This window comes from Lolium perenne, chromosome 7 (genome assembly GCF_019359855.2).
Source record: "Lolium perenne isolate Kyuss_39 chromosome 7, Kyuss_2.0, whole genome shotgun sequence".
Taxonomy (NCBI): Eukaryota; Viridiplantae; Streptophyta; class Magnoliopsida; order Poales; family Poaceae; genus Lolium; species Lolium perenne.
The window spans coordinates 267,569,689-267,592,680 of record NC_067250.2 but is presented as its reverse complement, the minus strand read 5'-3'; the positions used below and the strand labels follow the sequence as shown (position 1 = coordinate 267,592,680).

General features: G+C 46.2%; 1 protein-coding gene and 1 pseudogene across 8 annotated transcripts; one reads left to right on the top strand and one right to left on the bottom strand.

Annotated features, from left to right (window-relative positions):
- The first annotated feature begins 12,727 nt into the window (after positions 1-12,727).
- On the top strand, positions 12,728-20,845 carry LOC127312772 (protein RRC1-like). Of its 8 annotated transcripts, none has more exons than XR_011749624.1 (11): positions 12,728-13,122; positions 13,203-13,271; positions 15,516-15,585; positions 15,891-16,528; positions 16,837-17,449; positions 17,625-17,858; positions 17,985-18,519; positions 18,920-19,027; positions 19,154-19,223; positions 20,163-20,206; positions 20,632-20,845. XR_011749624.1 is itself a non-coding variant. In XM_071824593.1 (9 exons), exons 5-8 carry the CDS (start codon positions 18,113-18,115, stop codon positions 19,184-19,186), a joined length of 240 nt encoding a protein of 79 aa, XP_071680694.1. In that variant the 5' UTR covers positions 14,946-15,585; positions 15,891-16,528; positions 16,837-17,449; positions 17,625-17,858; positions 17,985-18,112; the 3' UTR covers positions 19,187-19,223; positions 19,438-20,084. The 8 variants fall into 8 exon arrangements, 1 of the variants encoding a protein (XP_071680694.1); XR_011749620.1 differs by lacking the exons at positions 12,728-13,122; positions 13,203-13,271 and having other exon boundaries at positions 14,946-15,585; positions 17,985-18,119; positions 18,428-18,519; positions 20,632-20,645; positions 20,712-20,845; XR_011749621.1 differs by lacking the exons at positions 12,728-13,122; positions 13,203-13,271 and having other exon boundaries at positions 14,946-15,585; positions 17,985-18,119; positions 18,428-18,519; positions 20,632-20,645; positions 20,707-20,845.
- LOC127315282 (cation/calcium exchanger 1-like) lies at positions 13,733-14,952 on the bottom strand (annotated as a pseudogene).
- Positions 20,846-22,992: the final 2,147 nt, after the last annotated feature.

Genomic DNA, 22,992 nt, shown 5'->3' with positions numbered 1-22,992 from the left:
CACCGGAAACTCTGGCAATTCAGTCAGAAATAATGCGGAGATAAATGAGGACGCCACAACCCAGTTCCAGGGCAATCAGTATAATAGGGGTGACTATGAGGAGTACCTGATACTGATCGAGTCAGATACTAATGGAGGTAATACCTATGGTGGAGTCACAGGGGAGTATACCCGATGGGTGGATTATGATGTTTTGAATAATCAATTCATGAACACAGATTTCTCCCTCGGATCATCCTCTGATTCCGACTACCAGCCAACGGGAAGACCCTACGTTCCAGATTCTGTCAGGAGGACGACACGTTCGACCGGATGGAAGCCTGGGATGTACCGGGAGTGAAGTACGACTAGAGACCACCAAGGGAGGCGAGACTACAATACATAAGTACCCCATGTATTATAGTGTGTAATATTTGTAGAAATTTGTACATATACTTCAATAAGTGAGTTTGCATACTCACATCGACCCTGAGTATTGTAATAAGACCACTTAAGTATGTATATACATGGTATATGTTTTGAATGATTTGGATTTGCTTCTTGATTTTCATTGCGTGACTAGTTCTGTGCACAAAGTTGAGCTCAGAAAACTTGCGCATGGAGTAATTATGAGTATCACCTTGTGTTGCAGAACTAGGGGGATATGTCGGGACCGGTAGGTGAGGAGAGTGAAGCGCAGCGCATGGAGCGCGAGGCTAAGCAGAAGGAAGAGGCTGATGAAGCAGCCAGAAATCAGTTTCCACCGCCACCACCACCCATGACGCAGCAGAACTTTGCCCAGTACATGCAAATGATGGAGGAGAGGCAATGGATAACGTTGGAGCAGCAGAACAAGTTCTTCCAGGAGCTGCTTCAATAGAACAAGGTGGAGAGACCTGACAACCCGGGAGTCACTCTGTCAGACTTCCAGAATACTAAGCCCATATCCTTCGCATACGCGCCCGAGCCTATGGACGCGGAGGATTGGCTGATGGACACTGAGCGAAAGCTCAATACCGTTGGATGCAATGACCTGGAGAAGGTCAGATACGCAACACACTTGTTGTGTGGACCTGCCGCATCCTGGTGGGACAATATAGTAGCCGTTTATCCGGCTGGGAAGGTATTCACCTGGGAGGAGTTTAAGAGGAAGTTCAGGGAATCCAATGTCCCTGAAAGTATTGTGGAGTTGAAGCGTCGAGAATTTGAAAGTCTCGAGCAGAAGGATAAGGCCATCCTGACTTATGTCAGGGAGTTTTCGAAGCTATCCCGGTACGCTGTTGAGGAGGTCAACACCGAGGACAAGAAAAAAAAGAGGTTCATGCGGGGATTGAATCCCCAGTTCAAGGTTCAGCTTAGGATGATGAGGGCAACTGAATTCCAAGAGTTGGTGGATGCAGCCATCACTCTTGAAGATGACTTCAAGCAGTTGCAAGAGGAGAAAAGGAAGAAGGCTAAATTCGAGCCTAAGAGATATGTCAGCAACAAGCCTAATACAGGCTTGAGTTTTAAACCAAGGTACAACAACAACAACAACAACAACAACAACAACAACAACAGGAGGAATCAGGGATTCCAAAACACAAACCAGGTCATCTGCCGCACCTGCGGATTTAAAGGACATACCTCAACGGATTGCAAGAAACCCAGGATAATATGCTTTGGGTGCCGTCAAGAGGGCACATGATGAAGGATTGCCCCAATAAGAAGAATGGAGGAGGTCAGTCTGGAGGAGGAGGAAGCCGAGGAGGAAACACCGGAGGGAATTGGAAGAACAAGAAACCCTTCGGCAAGTTAAACTGCACCAGCTTGGAGGAGGTGGTTAACTCCGATCAGGCAGTGATAGGTACGCTCCAGATACTTACTCATCCTGGCAAAGTACTTTTTGATACTGGTGCAACTACATCATTCATTTCCCAGCAATTCATCATCAAACATGGGATTAGTTGCACTAAGTTAGATACACCCATAACCATACTTTCCGCGGGGGGAACGATAGTAGTAACCCATACCAAACAAAAACAAGTCATCATGATCAATAAATGCGCATTTGACGCAGACCTGTTCATTTTACCGATGAAGGACATTGATGTCATTCTTGGTATGAACTGGTTAGAAGCTAACAGAGCATTGATCGACTGTGTGAATAAGACTGTGTCTTTGAAAAGCCCCGATGGAAGTAGAATGATCTACCAAGGAGACAAGCATACACAGATCGAAGTCGAGCTACAGCTGAATAGCATGAAGGAGGTGAAGTTGGAAGATATACTGGTAGTAAATGAATTCCAGGATGTGTTTCCTAAGGAATTACCTAGAATGCCACCAGATAGGGAGATAGAATTCACTATCGACCTAATTCCAGGAACAGCTCCGATTGCTAAAGCACCATATAAAATGGGGCCTAAGGAGTTGAAAGAACTTAAGGAGCAATTGGATGACTTGGAACAGAAAGGATTCATACAAGAGAGTGTTTCACCATGGGGATCACCTGTGATCTTCGTGGATAAAAGAGATGGAGGTAGAAGGATGTGCGGAGACTACAGGAATTTGAACAATGTCACAATCAAGAACAAGTACCCACTTCCTAGAATACAAGATCTATTTGATCAAGTTAGAGGCGCGGGAGTCTTCTCCAAAATTGATCTAAGGTCCGGTTATCATCAGATTAAGATCAAAAAGGAAGACGTTCCGAAAACCGCCTTTGTCTCAAGGTATGGACACCATGAATACCTTGTAGTGCCTTTTGGATTAACCAATGCCCCAACAATCTTCATGAATCTTATGAATAAGATCTTCATGCCATATTTAGACAAGTTTGTCATCGTATTCATCGATGATATCTTGATATACTCCAAAGATAAAACTGAACATGCTGAACATCTGAGGTTAGTGTTGCAAACACTAAGAGAACATAAACTTTATGCCAAGTTCAGCAAGTGTGAATTTTGGCTAGATCAAGTGGAGTTTCTTGGTCATGTCATTAGCAAAGATGGAATAGCTGTTAACCCGAGCAAGGTAGCAGCAGTTTTAGATTGGGAAGCACCCAAGACTGTCAAGGAAATCCGAGGATTCCTAGGAACGGCAGGATACTATCGGAGATTCATTGAAGGGTTCTCCAAGATAGCAGGACCTATGACGAAGCTGTTAAGAAAGAACACACCATTCGTGTGGTCAGAGGAGTGTGAGAAGAGTTTTCAAACTCTGAAAGAGAAACTCACCACGGCACCGGTGTTAGCAGTTCTGGAAGTTGGCAAGGATTACACCGTGTACTGTGACGCATCCAAGCATGGATTGGGTTGCGTACTCATGCAGGATCGGAAAGTAATATCTTATGGATCGAGGCAACTCAGACCTCATGAAGTGAATTATCCAACACATGACTTAGAGCTAGCAGCAATTGTATTTGCACTTAAAACATGGAGACATTTTCTCTATGGAGCCAAGTGTGAGCTCTATACGGATCATAAGAGTCTCAAGTACTTCTTTACTCAGAAGGAACTCAATATGAGGCAGAAAAGATGGCTCGAACTAATCAAGGATTATGATTTGACCATCAATTATACTCCAGGAAAGGCTAATGTTGTAGCAGATGCTTTAAGTAGGAAGAGCACTGGAGGAGTAGAACAAGAATTATCACCGGAGTTGAGGAAGGAAATAAGCCAAGCCCAAATACAACTTTGGGAGAAAGAGGCTCATGAAGGACTATCGGCTTTACAAGTAGCCGATGAGCTAAATGTTAACTTAAAGAATGAGATAATGATGGGTCAATTGGACGATCCATTCATTGTGGAGGAGATGAGAAGGATTGATGAAGGAAGATCATCAGAATTCCACCGAGGAGAATCAGGATCACTATGGTTTCAGAAGAGGATTTGCGTTCCGGATATTGCTGAGATCAAGGAAGTAATACTCCGGGAAGTCCATCAAACACCATACTCCATACATCCGGGAAGTACAAAGATGTACATGGATCTTAAGGAGTTATTCTGGTGGAATAACATGAAGAGAGAAATAGCACAATACGTGGCGGAATGCCATACCTGCCAAAGAGTGAAGGCTGAACATCAGAGTCCGGCAGGAAAGTTACAACCTTTACCCATCCCAGAATGGAAATGGGAGGAGATAGGAATGGATTTCATCACCGGACTACCCATGACAAATAAAAAGAAGGATATGATATGGGTAATCGTGGACCGATTGACGAAAAGTGCACACTTCTTAGCGGTAAATCAACAGGATAAATGAGAAAAACTCATTGATCTTTACATCAAAGAGATCGTAAGCAAACATGGAGTTCCCAAGAAGATCGTGTCAGATCGAGGATCCGTGTTCACATCAGCATTTTGGAAGCAACTACATGAAGCTTTAGGATCCAAGTTAGATTATAGTACCGCCTATCATCCTCAGACAGGTGGACAAACAGAGAGAACCAACCAAATCCTAGAGGATATGCTTAGGGCTTGTGCCATAGACTTCGAAGGATCATGGGAGGAGCACTTGCCACTAGCAGAGTTTTCATACAATAATAGCTATCAAAGCAGCATCAAGATGGCACCGTTCGAAGCTCTGTACGGAAGGAAGTGTAGATCACCCATATGCTGGTATGAAGCTGGAGCAAGCAAGGAGTTTAATCCTGATTATGTGAAGGAAAAGCAACAAATCATTGACATTATAAGAGACAGGCTTAAGATAGCCCAAAGTCGACAGAAGAGTTATGCTAATCAGAAGAGAAGGACATGGGAGCCACAAGTTGGAGACATGGTATATCTCAAGGTGAGCCCGATGAAAGGACTTCAGAGATTCGGAGTAAAAGGGAAGTTAAGTCCTAGGTACATCGGACCTTTCAAGATTCTGAGTCAAAACCGAGGGTTAGCCTTTGAATTGGAACTACCGGGAAGATTAGCTCAAGTTCACAATATATTCCATGTGTCGCAACTCAGGAAATGCTTAAAGACACCAGATGAGCCAGTGTCACATGAAGAGCTCGAGCTACAACCAGATTTGACTTACATCGAGAAGCCAGCGAAGATTCTCGAGGAGAACTGGAAACAACTCAGGAATCGAGCTATTAAGTACTGCAAGATACAGTGGAAAACATACCCCGAACTCTTCAGGTATTGCAACCACAACTTCGGGACGAAGTTTTCTTTAAGGGGGAAAGGCTGTAATGTCCCAGGTTTAGAGGCGATCGAGGGGTAGATTTTAGAAAGGGATGTGCATTGCATCGTAAATTCTGGGGAAATTTCGCGCTTTTAAAACAAAACTGCATCGAAGGGGGACAAGTTTCTCTCTCGACACCTTACAGGGTTAGGGTTTCGAGAGTGCGACAAACTTGTTCTTATTCAACTAAATTAGGGTTTTGAGAAGAGTGAAGGGATATTGCATTACAAACTTAAGTTGCATGATTGAATTCAATTTTAAGTTGTATGATTGAATTCAAACCTAAGTGGAATTTGAATTTCAAATTCAAACATTAAACAAATACCTCATAATTCATTTGTGAGAAAATTCATTAAGTAAATTATAAATAATACAATACAAATGAAAAGTAAAGCTCATTAGAGAAAACCTTGAGCTTTATTGATTATCACACAATATACACTGTCTTTACAATATTCACAATTGAAATAAAGAAATAATACAACACATTACAAGAATTGGAAAAATAGAAAAAGGAAAGAAAAGGAAATTACAATTCAATGATCTATCCTAAACTACAAGCTAATCTTCATCAGATACTTGAGCATGATGATTTTGATCTTCATTTGATCATCATTTTATTCCCTGCACACAAACACAACAAAAACAAGTTATGCCAAGTGGCATAAGGTTAGAAATAAAATGGAATTGAGCAGATATGATCAAGCTCTGCCGAGCTGATCCACTCTCAGCCAAGAACCAAGCCAGATACCCAGCACTTGCACACACACACAGCAAGACTGCTCACAAGGCAGTGTGCATGCCCAACAGCACACACAGGTCAGTGAGTCACCACAAGCCTGCTAGGCCAAGCTGTCGACCAGGAAGGCAATGAAAGGGAGGTATAAAAACCTCCACAGTAAACCCTAACCAGTCCATCGACACCAGCAGCTGGGTAAGTGCATCAAGAACACAAGAACACTTATAACAGGAAGAACAGCAAACTACCAGAAATCATCCAGGGACAGTTTCACCAAGAACTATCAACTGTGAACAAGCACAGGATGGAATAGAGCAAGCTCAAGCTAGCCACTAGGAGGAGCAGGGCAAGCACTGAAATCATCCAGAAGCAAACCCTCTACACCAGCACATTTCTAGGAGCTGGAGTGAGGTATACCAATAAATCATGAGCAAGCAAGCATTTGCTCATATTAATCCAGCATATGCACAAGTCACAGAAGCAAAAGAGGGTAGAACCCTGCTTGTATCATCATCTGGCTATCCAGCCATTTGGTGCAAGCAAATGAAGAATAACCAGAAGGAAATCATCCAGGGAACACTGGTTGTGTCAACACAGTGACACAACCAGAGAAATCCAACAAGGATTTAATCCCTAACCAGCCATTCCAATTCACCTAGCACTAAATGGTTCATGAACCATCAGAGTTTAGACAAATCATTGTCTATTTGATTTCAACATCAAAAGCTACTGGCAATCCAACAAAAGGATCACCCAGAAAGCATCCAGTGAGTCACAGCTAGCCAACAAGGGTGGGAGCTACCTTAACATCAAAGAATTGCTGGCAAGGCCACCTCAACCACTTAACCAATCCCAACAAAGAAGCCATGCACAGATATCATCACCCTGTAGGGTTCAAAAGGAGGGCTAGGGTACACAACCAAGTGTTAGCATCCATCTAGCCCTACCAAACTCAATAAAATGATCATAAATGCAGAGCAGTTCACCTCAATTATTCATATGATCAAGCCAAACTAGATAGATAATTGAAATACACAAGCAACCAATGATACAGACACTTGCAAATGATCTAGATGATCACTGCAAGCAACAGCAGGTGCTGGGGTAAGCAAGAGCATGCACCGGCACAGGCTTGAGTGACACACATGCCAAGTAAGAGCATCAGTGAAACACAAGCCATAGGACAGCAGAGAGTCATGAAGCACTGATGATCATATGATCATCAGGGCTTGCCTTAGCATACAAAAGCTTGACAGGGGCAAGCCTGGCATCAATCCATGAACCATATAAATGAAATAGCCACAGTTAAGCAACAGTTATATCACAAATAATCACATAATTAATTTATGATTGTATCCAGTAGCACATCAAATGATTGATGAACCACTGGATCATATTACACAAGCAAAGCACACATCAATTCATTACTAAATAACACTGTTAAGCCCACAGTAATGCTCAATTGAGCATAATCATGAATTGAGCACAAGAATTAGCACACAATTGTTCTGGCACTTGCAAAACTGCAAGGACTACACACTGTAATCAAGTCAAGACCATAATCATGAACACACTTGAGTGTCTGGCAAGCATAATAACATGAACAAAAGCACAGAGCAAGAATGGCAAGCACTGGCATGGCCAAGGCCGTGAGGGCTGCAGAGCATGAATAAAGATAGCAAAGAAGAAGACAACGCCGAATAGCACAAAGAACAAAGACAGCAACAGATGCTTGCACTTCGAGCATGGCACATCATCAGTGTATGGGCACGGAAAGCTTCTCCACGAGATGGAGCAGCCTGGGCCAGAACAGGAGAAGGAAGAAGAAGAATAGGCACAAAAGAGCGAGAGAGAAGGGTGGCGCACGTACCCGGGGCGAGCAGACGAGCAGATGCGGCCATGGCAGCCACGGCGGCGCGCGCCGAGTGCTCGGTAGCACCTGGCAGGCCAGGCCATGCTCCGACAAGCGCCGCAGCGCCCCACACCACCGCGGCGAAGCCACGGTGGCGCCATCACGCCAGGAGCTCTGGGAGCAGCGGGATCGCGCGGATCCCGTAACCCTAGCCATGGCGAAGAGGGTCGAGGACGAGCGGGAGCAGCGCCTGCTCCAGATCGACGCAGAGGAAAAGAATCGCCATCACGTGGCGGTTCGATTGCGCCCCATGGCGAGGGCCATGGCGGCCGGAGTTCGCCGAAATCGGCCGTCGACGGCGAGGGCGACGCAGGTCGCCAGAGAGAAAAGGGGATTAGGGTTTCGTCGAGGCAGCGCGAGGTGGGGAGAGAGTGAGTGACCGCTCAGGTCGGTTGGACCCGAGCTGGTCTAACCCAACCCGCTGGGCCGCACTGACATGTGGGCCGAGGGGCAAATGTGCCATTTCATAATTCTTAAAAATGCTGAAACTTTGAAAATACATGATAAATGTATAATACCTCTAAAAAAATAATTAAAAATATGAAAACCACTCAGTATAAAAAACTCTATCATAATAAAATATGAAATAGAATTTTTGAAGTTAAACAAGAATAAGTTCAAATTTGATGATTTAAATAATCATTTAAATCACACATTTTATTTTCAATAATGAAAATAAGTCCATAAATTCTTTTGGACTTTAAAAACACCTTGACAACATTTCAAGGTTGTATTTTACCCTAAAAAGAGTATCCCCAAATTATTCTTAGTATTAACCTCTCACATGAAATAATAACGACATCGGAAGGGGGGAACAAACCCTAAAACTGGAATCATGCATCAATGCTTCTTTAACCATTGCCCTTATCGGACAATGATGCTATTTTTCAGAAACAGATCGAGGACAAGGGTCAGTCCACACCATCCAATTGCAACACTTTGCAGTGTTCAGGCAAGTTCATCGCTTGATCATACCATTTGAGTATTTTTATCAAATTACTTGCAAAGTACTATGATTATCACTATTGCATAAAAACCAAAACCACTATTTTCATAACTATGAATATGACTATGTGGTGGGCAATGGAACCATAGATTGTGTTGATATGGTAGAGGTTCCATTGCAAGGGTTTATATCCATCTAGGATTAAACAACAAATGTCGTCCAGTGATTCTTGTACCGTAATACCCGTGTTAACCATAAGATCTGGAATGGGACGGACTAGTCAATCGTATTTCCACCTCTTGTACATCAACGGATGCGCTTACCGTAGCAGTTGTATCTTGCGGAGCAACTTGAGGGTGGTGATCCCACTCTAATTCCCCACGGTTATGCTGTGCATAACGTAGCAGTTGCGGCTTGCGGAACAACTTGAGGGTGGGGAACCCACTCTAAGTCCCCACGGTAATGTGGTCTATGATGGGTTGCAGCTACCGGCGAAGGAGTTTAGTTAACGAGTCCCAGACTGTCGTCGTGGTCGGGGTCCATCCTTAATTGGAGTAAGAGGACTGGCGAGGACCCAGGGTCGGGGTTTGCAACAACGGGTGGGTGTGCGAGGTAGCGGAGGAATATGATTGGCTATGACCTTATACCGGGCCTCACATCATAGGAAGTGTGGACGGGAAAGCTGCCCGGTTGGCACCAAGGTTAAGATCTCTTATGGGTAAAGCAACACATCTCTGCAGAGTGTAAAGAACCGTGACCTGTCACTCCCTGTTCCGGGATAAGGAACTGCAAACACGGCCGGAAAGGAGCTCCATGAAGTTCTAGTAAACCGGTGAAGGCTGACGGACATAGCTCTTTGAAATAAAAGCAACCTCTTGAAGAAATGTTTATCAAAACCTACATTGGTATTAGACTTTCTGGTCTAATATCGTAGCTAGTGCATTAAACACCTCTTATCTATAATGAACTTGTTGAGTACGCTCGTACTCATCCCACTCTTAAATCCCCTGCTTAGATTGTCTGAACCGTCTGGAGGAGGACAACGACAACCCTGAAGGAGCCGAGATCATCGGCTATGAAGAACCAGACCTCTCTGGAGGTGTCGAAGGTGTAGACTACCTCATAGTCTACGGAACCGGGGAGGGTTACGGAGGAGAGCACGTGTAGACCTACCTAGTAGTACAAGTATCCGAGCAGTATGAACTCTTAGTACTTAACTGCTCGAGGGAATAAATGTATAACCTAGTGAGACTTCTATATTGTAAGTTAAGATGGGTTCGCCTCGAACCCAGGAGTATCCCTCTTAGGACCCAAGAGGAGCTTCGAGATGATATGTACATTATGCTTGTAATAATAAATGAATGAGTTATGGACCTGCTATGTTCTGTTGTACTACTCTGAGGGATGTAATATTTGCGGAATGGTACTTCGTGAATGTTATATCAACGACTGGCATACTACAACATGCAATGGTATGCAGGGTCACCACACCTATCAAACACCGGAGAGCACTGCAGCACATTGATGTCATTGTGCGAGCCAGCTATTCCGAAGAATGAGTGCCAAATCCATTTGTCATGTGAAGCAACAGCTTCAAGAATGACTGTGCACCCCTCAGAATGGCCGTTGTATGCCCTGCCAACCAAAGGAGCAGTGCTTCCACTCCCAGTGCATCCAGTTTATGCTGCCAAGGATCCCAGGAAACCCCTGGAAGCTTTGATTGACAACAGACGAGCTATGTCCTCTGCATTAGGTTGTCGGAGGTACTGTTCTCCGAACGAACCGATCACTGCTCTGCAGAACCTGTACATCGCTTCCAAGCCGGTAGACTCACTCATGCGCGTGTACTCATCTACGAAATCACCGGCAACGCCATATGCGAGCATCCTAATCGCTGTCGTGCATTTCTGGTACGAAGAGAGGCCTACCTTGCCAATTGCATCCACTTTCGCGCAGAAGTAGTCGTCGTAGAGCTTGACGCCATCCATTATCCGGCAGAACAACGGTCTGGACATCCGAAAACAACGGCGAAACAACGCCGGCGGGAACAATGGCTTGGGTTGGAAGTAGTCGTTGAAGAGCTGGTCGTGGCCACATTCTCTTTTGCGGTCCAAGGCGGCCGCGCGCCCCGGCAAGGACCCCCGGTACACGGGGATCTGCGAGACAATGTGCTCTTGGATGATCAGCGCAGCCTCCGTGAAAAAATCGTCGTCGGACTCCTCGTCTGACGACGTGTCGATGAAGTTCTTGAAGAAGTACTCGTCATCGCTGTCCACCATGATCTACAGATGAAAAGGGACAAATTTTAGATCGCCCATTTCATCGAACACCTCGCAGGCGGAGGCCATCCAATTCGTCCAGAGGGACCTGCAGGCCATGGTCGTCTCGGTCGACTTGCTGTCTGGAAACACGGTGCACGATAGCTCACCTCCGGCGGCAACGACGCAGCTGCGAACGGCGGGAGGTCTCGCGACGGTGAGAGGACAACAACGATGGAGACGGCGTCCTCTCACTCTGCTACGACGCGGCGAAAGCAGCGCGGGGCCGCGACCTATGCTTCTGCCCCGCTTGCCAGCGTGTCGACGACAGTGGCCGGCGTCGACGCCGCTCCCAAATCGCCGGTCCTTGGGCGGCGGCGGAACGGCAGGAGATGTGTGCGAGGGGTTTGTGTTTTGGGAGACAGACAGGTGGGCCAGGGGCGGACAATAGGAGGACGCGAGCGACCAGCCTTCGGCGTCCGCGGCCACGCAAAGTCGTCCCAGATTTGGGCCGGGTTTGGGTCGTCCCGGACGCCGCGGCCATCCGTTTTAGGGATGGGTCCGCGCGCTGGGACAAGTTTTTGTCCGATTGGACCCATCCGGACGAGCGGGCGCGAGATGGGTCGCTCGGTTGGAGATGCCCTAAGTACCTAACCTAGCTCCGGTGACCTCTTTGACCTAAATGCCCTTGGCTGAACGTTTAGCCATTTTTGGCGCCTTTGTATCGCGCCACTTTGGTTGACTTAATTGCATACTGCACTTAGTCATTTTTAGCTCAGGATGGTTTAAAACAGCTAAGATAACCCAATTTGGTTGGGTGCCTTACTTACGAAATGCCATTAGGATTGCTGGACGCAATGATCTTGGACACTCTACAAAATATTCTCAGACCAAGTGGGTCAAACATAGTTATATCAAGCCAATTTAGCACTGCTGGAGCCACGCTATAGCTATGTAGTCAATTGACTACATGGTTTTTTAGGGACATAGGCAGAAATCATGCAAAATAATCATGAATAAATTGTGCAATTACACATATTTAACTACACAACTTTGAACTGACTACACATGATTAGCGTCGTGGCTCCACCACTGCAATTTAGATGGCTGGACTCAACAAAAACTTACCAAACTGAACGTCGTGTCATGTACTTCAGTTAAACCAACCAAAATGGTGCGATCAACAGAGGCCACAAGTGGTTTTTTTTCCTAGAGACCATTAGTGGTTGAAAGTTGCTAAAAGGCCATTTAGGTCAAAGTGCTCGTCTCCTTCATCTTGAATCACTCCAGGTCACTTTTTCCAGCCCCCGGCGGATGACGGCATTACAAAGTAGTCTATAGAAACAATTTGTATTTGCCGGGACCTAGTTACTATAGTCTCCCACTGATCAGCAAACCACTAGCATGCGGTACTCAGTTCAAAGTATCTTGTTTCTTTGGCCTACTCCAATATCTCACGATGATATAGCACCGACAAGATCTACAGCAAACATTTCTTAACGCTTTGACATTTAGCAGAAGTGGTCAATGGGATGGCAAGGTATGCTCACATATATATAGCCGCACCATTTCGTACGGAGTATTGGAGTCATCTAAAGTTGTATATGATGCCCCCCATAGGGGACTTCACAACGATTTGCGCTTCTAGACCGTCAGATCTCCCCACATGTGTATCTTGTCCGTCCATTTTTCACTGGTGGAGTAGTAGGCCCTCGCGCGAACCCACTTTTTATCCATGGGTCATGAAACCCACGCGACCCGGCGTTGGCGCGTCGTGCCCTATCCCAATCTTCCCCAATCCAGCAGCCGCCGCCTCTCCCGCTCCCGCAGCCGTCGCTCCCGCTGCCGTCGCTCCCGCTCCCCGTCGTCGTCCTTCCCCTTCCGCCGTCGCCATGACCAGGAGCAGGCGAGCAGCGCCTCGTCCATCCCGCACAGTCGACGCGGGGCGGATCCGCAACGAGGGCGGCGGTGGCGGCGGCGACCCAAGGCGCCGCGCGCGGCCAGAGACCGGCCGGCGCTAGGCCGATCCGCGGCGGCGACGCCCGGAGGCGACGGTCGCGGGGCGCGGCCAGAGACGGGCCGGTGCTGGCCAGTTCCATGGCGTCCAGCAGTGACGGCACTCTCCCAGGTACGCCCTCCTGGCCTCTCAACTCCCTTGTCTCTGCCCCTCTCTCTCTCCCGTCTCACTTCCCATCTCTCTCAAACCAGCCGGCCGGAGGGCTTGTGCCCGGCGGTGAGGTGCTGCACGCGCTCCAGCTGGTTATTGGACGAGTGCAGGTATGATTCATAGTTGAATGCTCCAACAGATCTGCTCTCCTCCGTCTGAGCTGTTGCTCCTCTGCTCCTGGGATCTTCACCCCCACCGGCAGATTGATCTCCTCCTTCCCAACACTCTTTTACATGTTTTAGAGTCACTATGATCCAACAGATCGAGGGCATTAGCTGCTTGGCACAAGAGGTCCAGATTTTGTGATTTGGAGCCAAATACGTGTTTGTTGTTAGTTTGTAGTTATGCCTATGAGGAGCAAATCAATATATTTGCTCCTCATAGGCATAACGAGAGTGGATTCTGTGACCGGGTGTATACGTGAGCACGCGCCCGTTGCCATTGGATTTGCTTTAAGATTCTCACTTTATGGGGAGATGTTAACGGGCATCATACGGCGTCGAATCTACTTAGTTGACCACGCGAAGTGAGCTGAGCTGCAACCGCTAGAGGACATCATAGTTCAGAGTTTTTTAGTGCTTTCTGTGCTGGTTTGGATCATCTCTTGGACGGGGCGGTGTTCACGCTGACGCTTGCTGCGTGGCTCGCTGCTACCAGAGGCCGAGGCTGTTGAGGATGCGGGTGCCGAAGAAGCAGAGGTAGATGACGATGAGCCCGACCCCGTACAGCCGACCCAGCCGCATCCCCCTCGCCGGCACCACCAGCAGCGCCCACGCGAGCCCGGCGAACAGGAACGCCACCGTCTCGTACACCGCCCCGTCCGCCGGGATCGTGAAGGGCGCCGGGTACTGCGCGTCCGCCGCCAGCGTGAGCGACAGCCCGAGCCCCACCACCGTGTTGAAGAGCGGGCCGGCGTAGCAGGCCAACACGGCCGTCTGCGCGCCGCCAGGCCCGCCGTGCGTGGCCATGGCGACGTTGGAGACCAGGTCCCCCAGCGAGTCCCCCCACGCCAGCACCGTGATGCGCAGCACGCCCGAGTCAACGCCCACCATGTAACCGATGGCCACCAGCAGCGCCACCAGCTCCCGCGCCAGCGTGTAGGCCCACAGCACGCTCATCAGGAACCCCGCGGCCAGCCACGGCACGCGGTGACGCCGGCTGCGGGGCGCGGAGCCGGCGTCCGTGGTGGACGCGGCGAGGGCCGCCAGGAGGAGGCCCAGGAAGGCGCTGGCGAGCAGGATGCCGACGCCGTGGCCGTGGTCGACCGAGGCCGCCGCGGCGCTGCGCGAGGTGAAGGTCGTGGGCGACGAGGACCGCGCCCGGCGCGGCGGAGGCCACGGCGTAGGGCTTGCGCCAGCGGTGCCCCGCGATGTCCGGGATGGTCAGGCGCCGCGGGAGGTAGAGCGGCATGGTGAGCGCGTGCAGGACGCGTTGAAGACACGATTTTTTCGCCGGGTCCGTCGGCTTCGCGGAGTGGGACGGCAGGGTGGGGGCGTCGCCGTCGAGGAGGAGCGGCTCGGCGAGGTCCGGCTTGCTCGCGCCGGTGCAGCACTGGGAGGTCCAGACGAGGACGACGTAGGCGGCGTAGAGGGAGACGAAGGCCGCGGCGACCCAGACGGTGACCGTGCCGGTGGCGAGGACGGCCACGAGGAAGCAGAGCGCGAAGAAGAGGAAGCAGAGGTCGCGGACGAACCCGCTCAGCTCCACCACGGCCCCGCCTTCGCCGCCGCGGGAGGTAGAAGAGGACGAGGAGCCAGAGCAGAGAGGATTAGGTGGGGGTGTGAGGACCGGTCAAATCTGGTGAAACAGTTTTTTAGTAGTAGTATATCACCTCACGGGGGACTAACGCCGTTAGACACGTGTCGACTTCTGAGTGCGTGCTCACGTATACACCCGGTCACCAGGCTTCATCCGTAGTGATTAATATGGAGTCAAAATTTATTTACCAAGTTTTCTTTTGCATCTCAGTATTAAGTAGTTTCCAAACCTGGACAGTTTAATATGTCCACTCCCAACAATTCTTAGTACTACTGCAGACTGAGGAGAAGTGCTGAAAGCATGATTGCATTCACTATAGCGGGTTCATTGTGTTACAGAGAAGTGCTTTCCCCATCATTTATGATGCTCACTGTTTCATTGTCAAGTTGTGAACTTTTTACCATCATTTACTTGTTTGTTCGAAGGATAAACTTTTGGTTTCTTGAAACTACAAGTAACTTGTGGCAGCTATTTAGTAATACCATTGATGCTCTGAAATAATAATGTCTGTGAAGTCACATAATGTTTTCTAATGACCTTTGTTGTACAGATATTATCATCGTAAGAGAATTAATATTTCCTTTTCCTCCTAGCAGAGTAAGTGTTGCTGATGGAGCTCATTTGACTTAATTTCCTACTGATTTAACCCATTTTGAGGGGCTTCAGGTATTTAGCATGTCAACGAGCATCAGCTATGCAAAACTTTCCTTTCGTAATTTTTCCTAGACATTCTGGTCCACATCATCATTTATATATCATCCCCTGTGTTTCCCATAGAATTCTTCATTTTAGCAATTTGATCAACGATGTCGTGGAATTAGGGATAACTGATAGTTTGCATGAACGCATGTATATTGAAATCAGAACGCTATTTGAAGTTGGTCGATACTTAGTTTGCTTTTTGTTTCATTGCCAATGCATCCAAAGCTGTAACTTGTTGTAACTCGTGGTTTCTGTCTTCTGCTTACTAGGTAGTGTCTCGCCTACGGACCAAGTTGGAGAAAGTTAAAAGACGCTTTCAGATGAGAATGATCATGCTTCTGATCTTTTGTAATATAACTACTGTTGGATTGAAAATAGGATATTAGTTACAACTACGAATTTCCCTTAAGGAATTTACACCTGATTCTCACTTTACATATATCTTCCTTGGAACTTTTCCAAAAACAATGTATTTACGCCCGCTCAAATATATGTATGTGCACTGCTGAAGTTGATGAACCGCCAAGTCTTATTATTTTCTATTAGTATGATGTGCACTACTAGAGTCAAAATTCCTTGAGCACAATAGCATTTCCAAAATGCATAATACATAGCCATGGACTTAACACATGAATTTCTTTTGCCAGCTTATTAACAAATTTGGCTACATATTTTTATTGGTTCTTCATATATGCTTGCCTGCCGTAGGTGGGCAAGCGAGCGGCAAGCTGCGCCTTATTCATGAGCATCTTTTTTGATTTGTCTTCCTTTTTTATGTGTGATATCGACATGTTTTTGCTGCAGACATGGCTCTTTCCATTTTTTTAATTATAGCAGGGGCGGCAGGGGTTTGGGTGACTCCAAGCAGGTGGAGCAATAGTGGTTGGGGTCTTCATGTTCATCACAGGTTGTTCAATCCATTCCCATATTTTTATTTGTGTAACTTATTCTGTGACTGGTGCGTGCTTAAGAGCATGTTGCGTGACCATTTGTGAAAGCAGCAACAACAATGAAATTCTTATCGGTAGAAAGAGATTGATAACCTCCAGTTATCATATATGTCAATTATATGCTTCCTTTCGACTCATGTAAACATCTTTAAGCTACTGAATCATGTGTTGTATGGAACACTCAGGATTGGCTTCATTGTTGAATTTATAGATTCCCAAGTTATTACTTGCCATGAACTAACATTTTTTACCTTTTGTATGCAAGGATTATTATTTGCTCCACAATTTTGACGAGGGCGGGCGCGGGACAGCATCAGCGCAGGGGAGGACGCCGCCAGCCCGTCGACAAGCGCCCTAGCGCTCGCAGCACCCCCGCGACGAGCAGGCACGCATCGACGCGCGCGGGGAGGCGCCGCCAGGCCGTCGACGGGCGGCAGAAGGATGGAGGGCTCCGCCAGCCCGTCTCCATCGCTGCTGCGCTGCTCCCTCCTCCACGCCGTTGTTTCCCCTGTTGTGCTCCGCCCCGCCCTCTTCCTCTCCGCGAGTTCGCGTGGCCATGGGGGCGTGGAGGAGGCTGCCGATGGCGCTACTGCTGCTGCACGATTCGTCGGTAAATTACCCTGGCTATGGGGGCGCCACTTGTGCCGAGGGAGCTCGCCAGGGTGATGCACGCCGATGGTCGCTGCTGCGCTGCCCCCTCCTCTTGGCCTCCTCGTCTCCTCCCCCACTCCTAGTGGCTAAATTTGTCCATGTTACTGCTGGTAGGTATGACAAGAACGTGAGTCCTCCAGCAAGCGTTGGGTGCCATTTACAGTGTTCCTCCTAGCGTGAGGAGGCAAAGGGATTAGCATAGGCCGGGTTTTCCACATCATTTGTATGTAAGCTCCAACTGAATCCTATTCTAATTCTGATTTTAGTTTGTCCATCTTATTCAGATGCAAGTTGACTCATGTTTATTATTACTTTATTTAATCAAAAGTAGCAGTATTTTGCTCTTTACTTTTGTTTATTTGATTAAGTTGAAATAATTGATTGGAATACATGCATATGTAGTAAAATGAACAGATTTACTTTCTACTTGAGAAGATAAGCAAAGAAACTCTCACGCTCAACGATTCCCCGAGGCCTCCGATTCAGCGAGGACAGATGGTTGCAGAGCATCGGCAGTGTGCCTACATGGTGGACGAGGCATCGCTGGTTTGGTTAAAAGGAGCCGACAAGGAATTGGAGAAGAAGGCACTTAACCGAGCATAATACACATCTTATATATAGCATAATTTTACCCAGGTATGTTCCATCTTTTTTGCCACCATCATTCAGGAGAGACACAGAAAGGGGTTGGGACGCACATGCGAATTGATTGCCTCAGTTTTCAGTATGGTTCTTTGGTTAATCATTTACCTTGACATGCAGAAGGAAGATGAGCGGCCAAAGAAAAAGGAAAAAAGGGAAGCCAATGCAATAGATAATGTCATGGAGGAACTGAGGTTGGAGAAAGAGCTTCGAGAAAAGAACGTGGCAGCCGGCACGGTGACGCCTCCATGATGGGTATTCGTATATGCGACTTTCGGTTCATTCCACTAGACATCATATGAAATAAATCAGATGGCAATTTTGATTATATCGTTAGATTCAGTGTGCTATAATATTCTCTTGGTTGACTAGAATGTTAGGAAATCTATCATGGCTGGCAAACTTCTAGAAATTGTTTTAAATAGGTTTCTAGCTGACGGGATAAATTTGTGATTGCTTCCCATATTTCTTTCTCAGAATTCTTGTAGTTTGTCCTTGTATATGGTATACTGATGTTTGGAACTTTTACCTGCATCACTCTAGCCAGTTTGATGAATTAACAGATGAATCTGATTCCAGTGGGAGGTTACCAGGTTCATTTGGAGACATCGATCCTCAAACCACGAACTTATATGTTGGCACTCTCTCTCCTAAGGTTTATTTTCTGTGCCGTTCTTGTTCCGGCTAGACATAATTTTAAGTGTATATGCATCACAGTTAGCTTAACCGTGCAATATGTACCATATGGTGTTAGGTGGATTAGAATTTTCATTTGAGTACATTTGGTCGGTTTGAACCTATTGCAACTCTCAAGATAATATGACCTAGCTTGAACGTATGTAGAAAGCAAAAGACAACATTGTGGGTTTATTGAATTCATGAATAGAGCAGGAGGACAGGCAGCCCAGGATTAAATGAAAGTTTACTGTGCATTTCCATTCCATGTAGTGGCAATCATGATGTAGCCATAGGATAGCTTGAAATAGTATCATGTTCGTACTTTTGAAATACTACTTCTACTTTTGCTTGTAATTTACTGAAATTATTTATCTTAGGTGTTGTACGACTATGAGCTGAAGATTGGGTGGGTCAAATATGTTGCTCTTCCATCACAAGTACTGCCTGGTCCTCCTCCAGGACATATGGCAATCAGAAGCAAGGAGGTTGTGTTTTCCATTCCAAAGTTTCTATATGCATCTAACTCTTATAATTTGTCTAGAAGGTCTAAGTAAATGACATGTTTTTGGTGTTTCGAGTTGTTCTTGATTACCATTTTTTATGTTTTCCAGGAGATGAAAAAGAAAAAAAAAATCAAGAAGTAAATTCCTCCATGAACTAAATAGTAGTCAGTAACCGCAGGTACCTATCTGTACACCTTGTGCACAAATAAGAATGGTCTAAAAATATTGTATATATATTGTTAGTTCATTCAGTAATCAGAGTGTGATATTATAAATGTTATTTTCAAAAGTTCTAGATTGGGTTCTTATTTATCTTATTTAGTCTGCTTAGTTCCGACTTGTTTTTTTTGTTGGACCAATTCTTTAGTTAACACTAATGTATGTTATAAAAGCGACAAGCAAATAACGAAGAACGAAACAAGAACACACGCAGGGGACACAAGATTTAACGTGGAAAACCCCTTCCAACACAGAAGGGGAAAAAACCACGGGCGCCAGCCAGCAAAACTTCACTATATCCGGAGGTGTTTACAAATGCCGTGGGTTATCTTATAATCTGATAAACCCTAGCCGGCGGCTTACAAGATGTATATATAGGCGGTGTCGACGATCCGTACCGTACCGCGGGGGGCTGCCGCCCCCCGCACCCCCCTTCGCAGGCGTCCCTGCAGGGCACGACGTATGGGCTAACTTCTGACTCCGCTACGCTTCGGCCCAAGCCTCCGGCGACGGGCCTCGATCCGCTCGTCAGAAGTTAGCCTCCCTTTAGTATATGAATTTGGATCACAATACAACAATGTATATTCCTTTAATAGTCGTTCAAAGAAGTGGCGTGACATATGTTGCAGATTGTAGAGGATCTTCAATTGAAACATTAGTTTTCAATCTTGATAGGTACATGGATTTTTGTAAATCTCCTAGCAAGAATTTAGAGATAGGGTAAAAGTGACAATCAGGTCAGATGATGCACTTTTTATCTGCTAGGATCACACACTGATTCAATTTGTTGATGAATATTGGTTTGAAATTGACCTTTACAGTCACATGTTTTCGTTTCTCAATCAGGACACAAGAGTTTAGCAATATGAATACTAATCATTGTTTTATATACTTTTAGATTCTTTCCGTGATGCTAGAAAGAGACAAGAAAATAACAAAAAGGTACAGTTCTGAACCTGTGTTCCATTTCCTTACTATATTACCATATGGTATGTCCTTTTTACTAAACATGCTGATCATGATATTGTTATCCTAACTTTACACTCAAGCAGAATGCACTTCTGTGACATGTGGTATTTTAAAACAATTCATGCATGTCATGAGTAATTAATATGTTGAATCCATATTCATCTCATCTCATCTAAGTTTCCATACAAGCAGGCATTTGCTGTCCATCTCTTTAGACTGCATATTACTTCTGCCATAGAATATGTGTACATTGGTACATGCTACTACAAGTTTATATTCAGTTTGTTTCTTTGGTGATGAGCATGTTTAATCTACATAGATGGATGGTGGAGCATTCTTTTGATATGTGCAACGATGTTTTTGAAATCTCAATGTTTCTTCTTCTTGGTTCTTTTTAGGTGCTCATGCCTAGGTTTGTCATGCTGACCTACTGCCCTGTTGCTATCAGCCGCTTGGTCTGACCCTCTCACCAGTCCAGGCAATGGTGGCAAGGTGGATGGAGGACGTGGTGCGACGTTCTTTGAGGCAGAAGTGGCAGGAGCCTAAGTAGTTCCCGAAGAGGGTAATGATTCTTATCCTTTGCTTCTGGCGTCATCCTTCCCCAATACTTGTCTCTTTAAGCGTCAAAGACAGGCGAAGAACCCATGGAGGCTTATTTTATATTCATTTCAATCTTGGTCCGCTAGAAGTCTCAGAATCGCTTAATAAGTTCTTCCCTTTTTGCATTCTTTTTTCATGTTTGTATTACTGTTTGGTCTCTGCTAATTTACCATGTTAGTTGTTTATGGCCTGGTTTGGTTTTGCTTGAATGTTCTTGGGACTTGCAGTTATTTTCCGAAGCATGAAATTGAGTAGAAAATTGCATGTTTGACACTCTATGCAACATTGTGAGGTGCCTCTCTCACTCTTTCACAAATGATGGTTAGCTTGCACTACCTGGCCCTTGCTCCTTCTTTTGATTCAGACATTCAGTTATCTCTTGAACCTTCTCTGTCAGTAGTAAGGCAATGGGAGTAAAGTGTCATAGGAGTGCTTGCCACTTCTTTGCATTGGTTGGTCACATTGTTTCCACAGCTTCGGACTAACATACGTCAACCCAAATTGAACCATCAGATCCGAGTAGTATGCATAGTCCTACGCAAAAAAAATTAGCTGAAAATAGCTAAGGTTAATATGGTGATAGACTACTAGAACTAGAATGTTCAGGCATAGAAACAACTGAACTTTGCTGTATAGGGCTTTCTATCATTGTTATGGAAATTTAATACGTCTACAAATTCAATAGCTTGAATATAATTTGGAAGGGATTTCTATTTTCGTGCCCTCGGGTCCTTAGTTGTACTCAGTTTTCCCCAGCTCCTTAGTTTTTCCTCAGTTTTCCCCAAGCCCTTGTCTGTAACCCGCAGAAAGAGCTCGGACGGAAGGAATCCCGTTTAGTTGACGTTGGTTGGTGCTGGCAAGTGGGGCCGCTGTTGGTGCCCCGCAGTGGACACGTCTCCACTTATCCAGATCATCGTGGGACCCACAACTTGTCCACGTTAGCGCGCCGGACCCACAGCTTACCCAGGTGACCGTTGCAAAATGGGAGCCCGAGCCAGCCCCGCGCCCGTGCCCGTGCCATTGCTTCCCCTTTCTTTCTCCGCGCCCCATTGTTCTTCTTCTCCGCCAGCGGCAGCCCTTCTCCGGTAGGCGGGTGATGTCTAGTTTCTCTTCGACCTCCCGTTCTTCATGGCCGCAGTATGGACCCGTGCCTTTGACAAGATGCCCTGACTGCCCACGCCAGGAGCCTCTGAAGCGGTCGATCTATAAGACGGACGAGAACGGCAACCGTGGACGTGAGTTCGTTGCATGCGAGAGCTTGCCATATAGAGAGGGGGATAAGGTTAGATCTCGCTCCAATTTCTCTGTTTTCTCTCGATTTTCTTGTTATTCCCTCGAATTTGGGATTTAGGGTTCACGTTGTTGTTTTCAGATCTTGAAGAAATGCAGGCATTTCGAGTGGATCGATGTGTACGTTCGTAGGCTTCGCTTGCAGGAATCAATTGGCGCTATTGGGGGGCGCAATTTGGGAGGGGGGGGGACTTGCTGTAGAGAATGCGGCGGAGAGAGGAGCCGTTCCGATTATGCCTAATGCTCCCAATGCAGAACTGGTGGAAGTGAAGGGAGAACTGAAGAAAATGAACAAGCAGTTAAGGCAGCTGATCGAGTTGAAGAAGCAAGCTAACCCGATGGCTAGTTTTTTTTTTTGTTGTATAATTACGATCGGATTCTTATCATTGCTCACCAGGCGCTAGAAGTTGTTACAAGGGATACCTTACAAATCCATTATTCAGTTACATGTACTTGTAGTTGTTTTCAAAGTTAGTGTGTGCATTCACCGAAATTACCAACTATATTCCCTAAAAGAAAAGGAAAGCTAAAGATAGTTGATAATTGTTAGAGGGGTGACAAATAATGCAATCACCGAAATCCGCAAATATGTATGCCTCGTGTTTATACCAAAATTATACCACTTTTAGGCCGTTTCAAAATACCAATACCATATCCCAAACTATATTCCCTAAAAGAAAAGGACAGCTAAAGATAGTTGATAATTGTTAGAGGGGTGACAAATAATGCAATCACCGAAATCCGCAAATATGTATGCCTCATGTTTATAACAAAATTATACCACTTTTAGGCCGTTTCAAAATGGGATCCCTTTCAAAATAGGGTCCCTTCAAAATACCAATACAATATCCCAAACTATATTCCCTAAA

Bases quoted from the DNA above. Each gene is read 5' to 3' on its own strand.
- LOC127312772 (XM_071824593.1), top strand. The intron at 18,520-18,919 runs GTTTATTTTCTG...TATTTATCTTAG, and splicing joins TTGGCACTCTCTCTCCTAAG to GTGTTGTACGACTATGAGCT. The intron at 19,028-19,153 runs GTTGTGTTTTCC...TATGTTTTCCAG, and splicing joins TGGCAATCAGAAGCAAGGAG to GAGATGAAAAAGAAAAAAAA.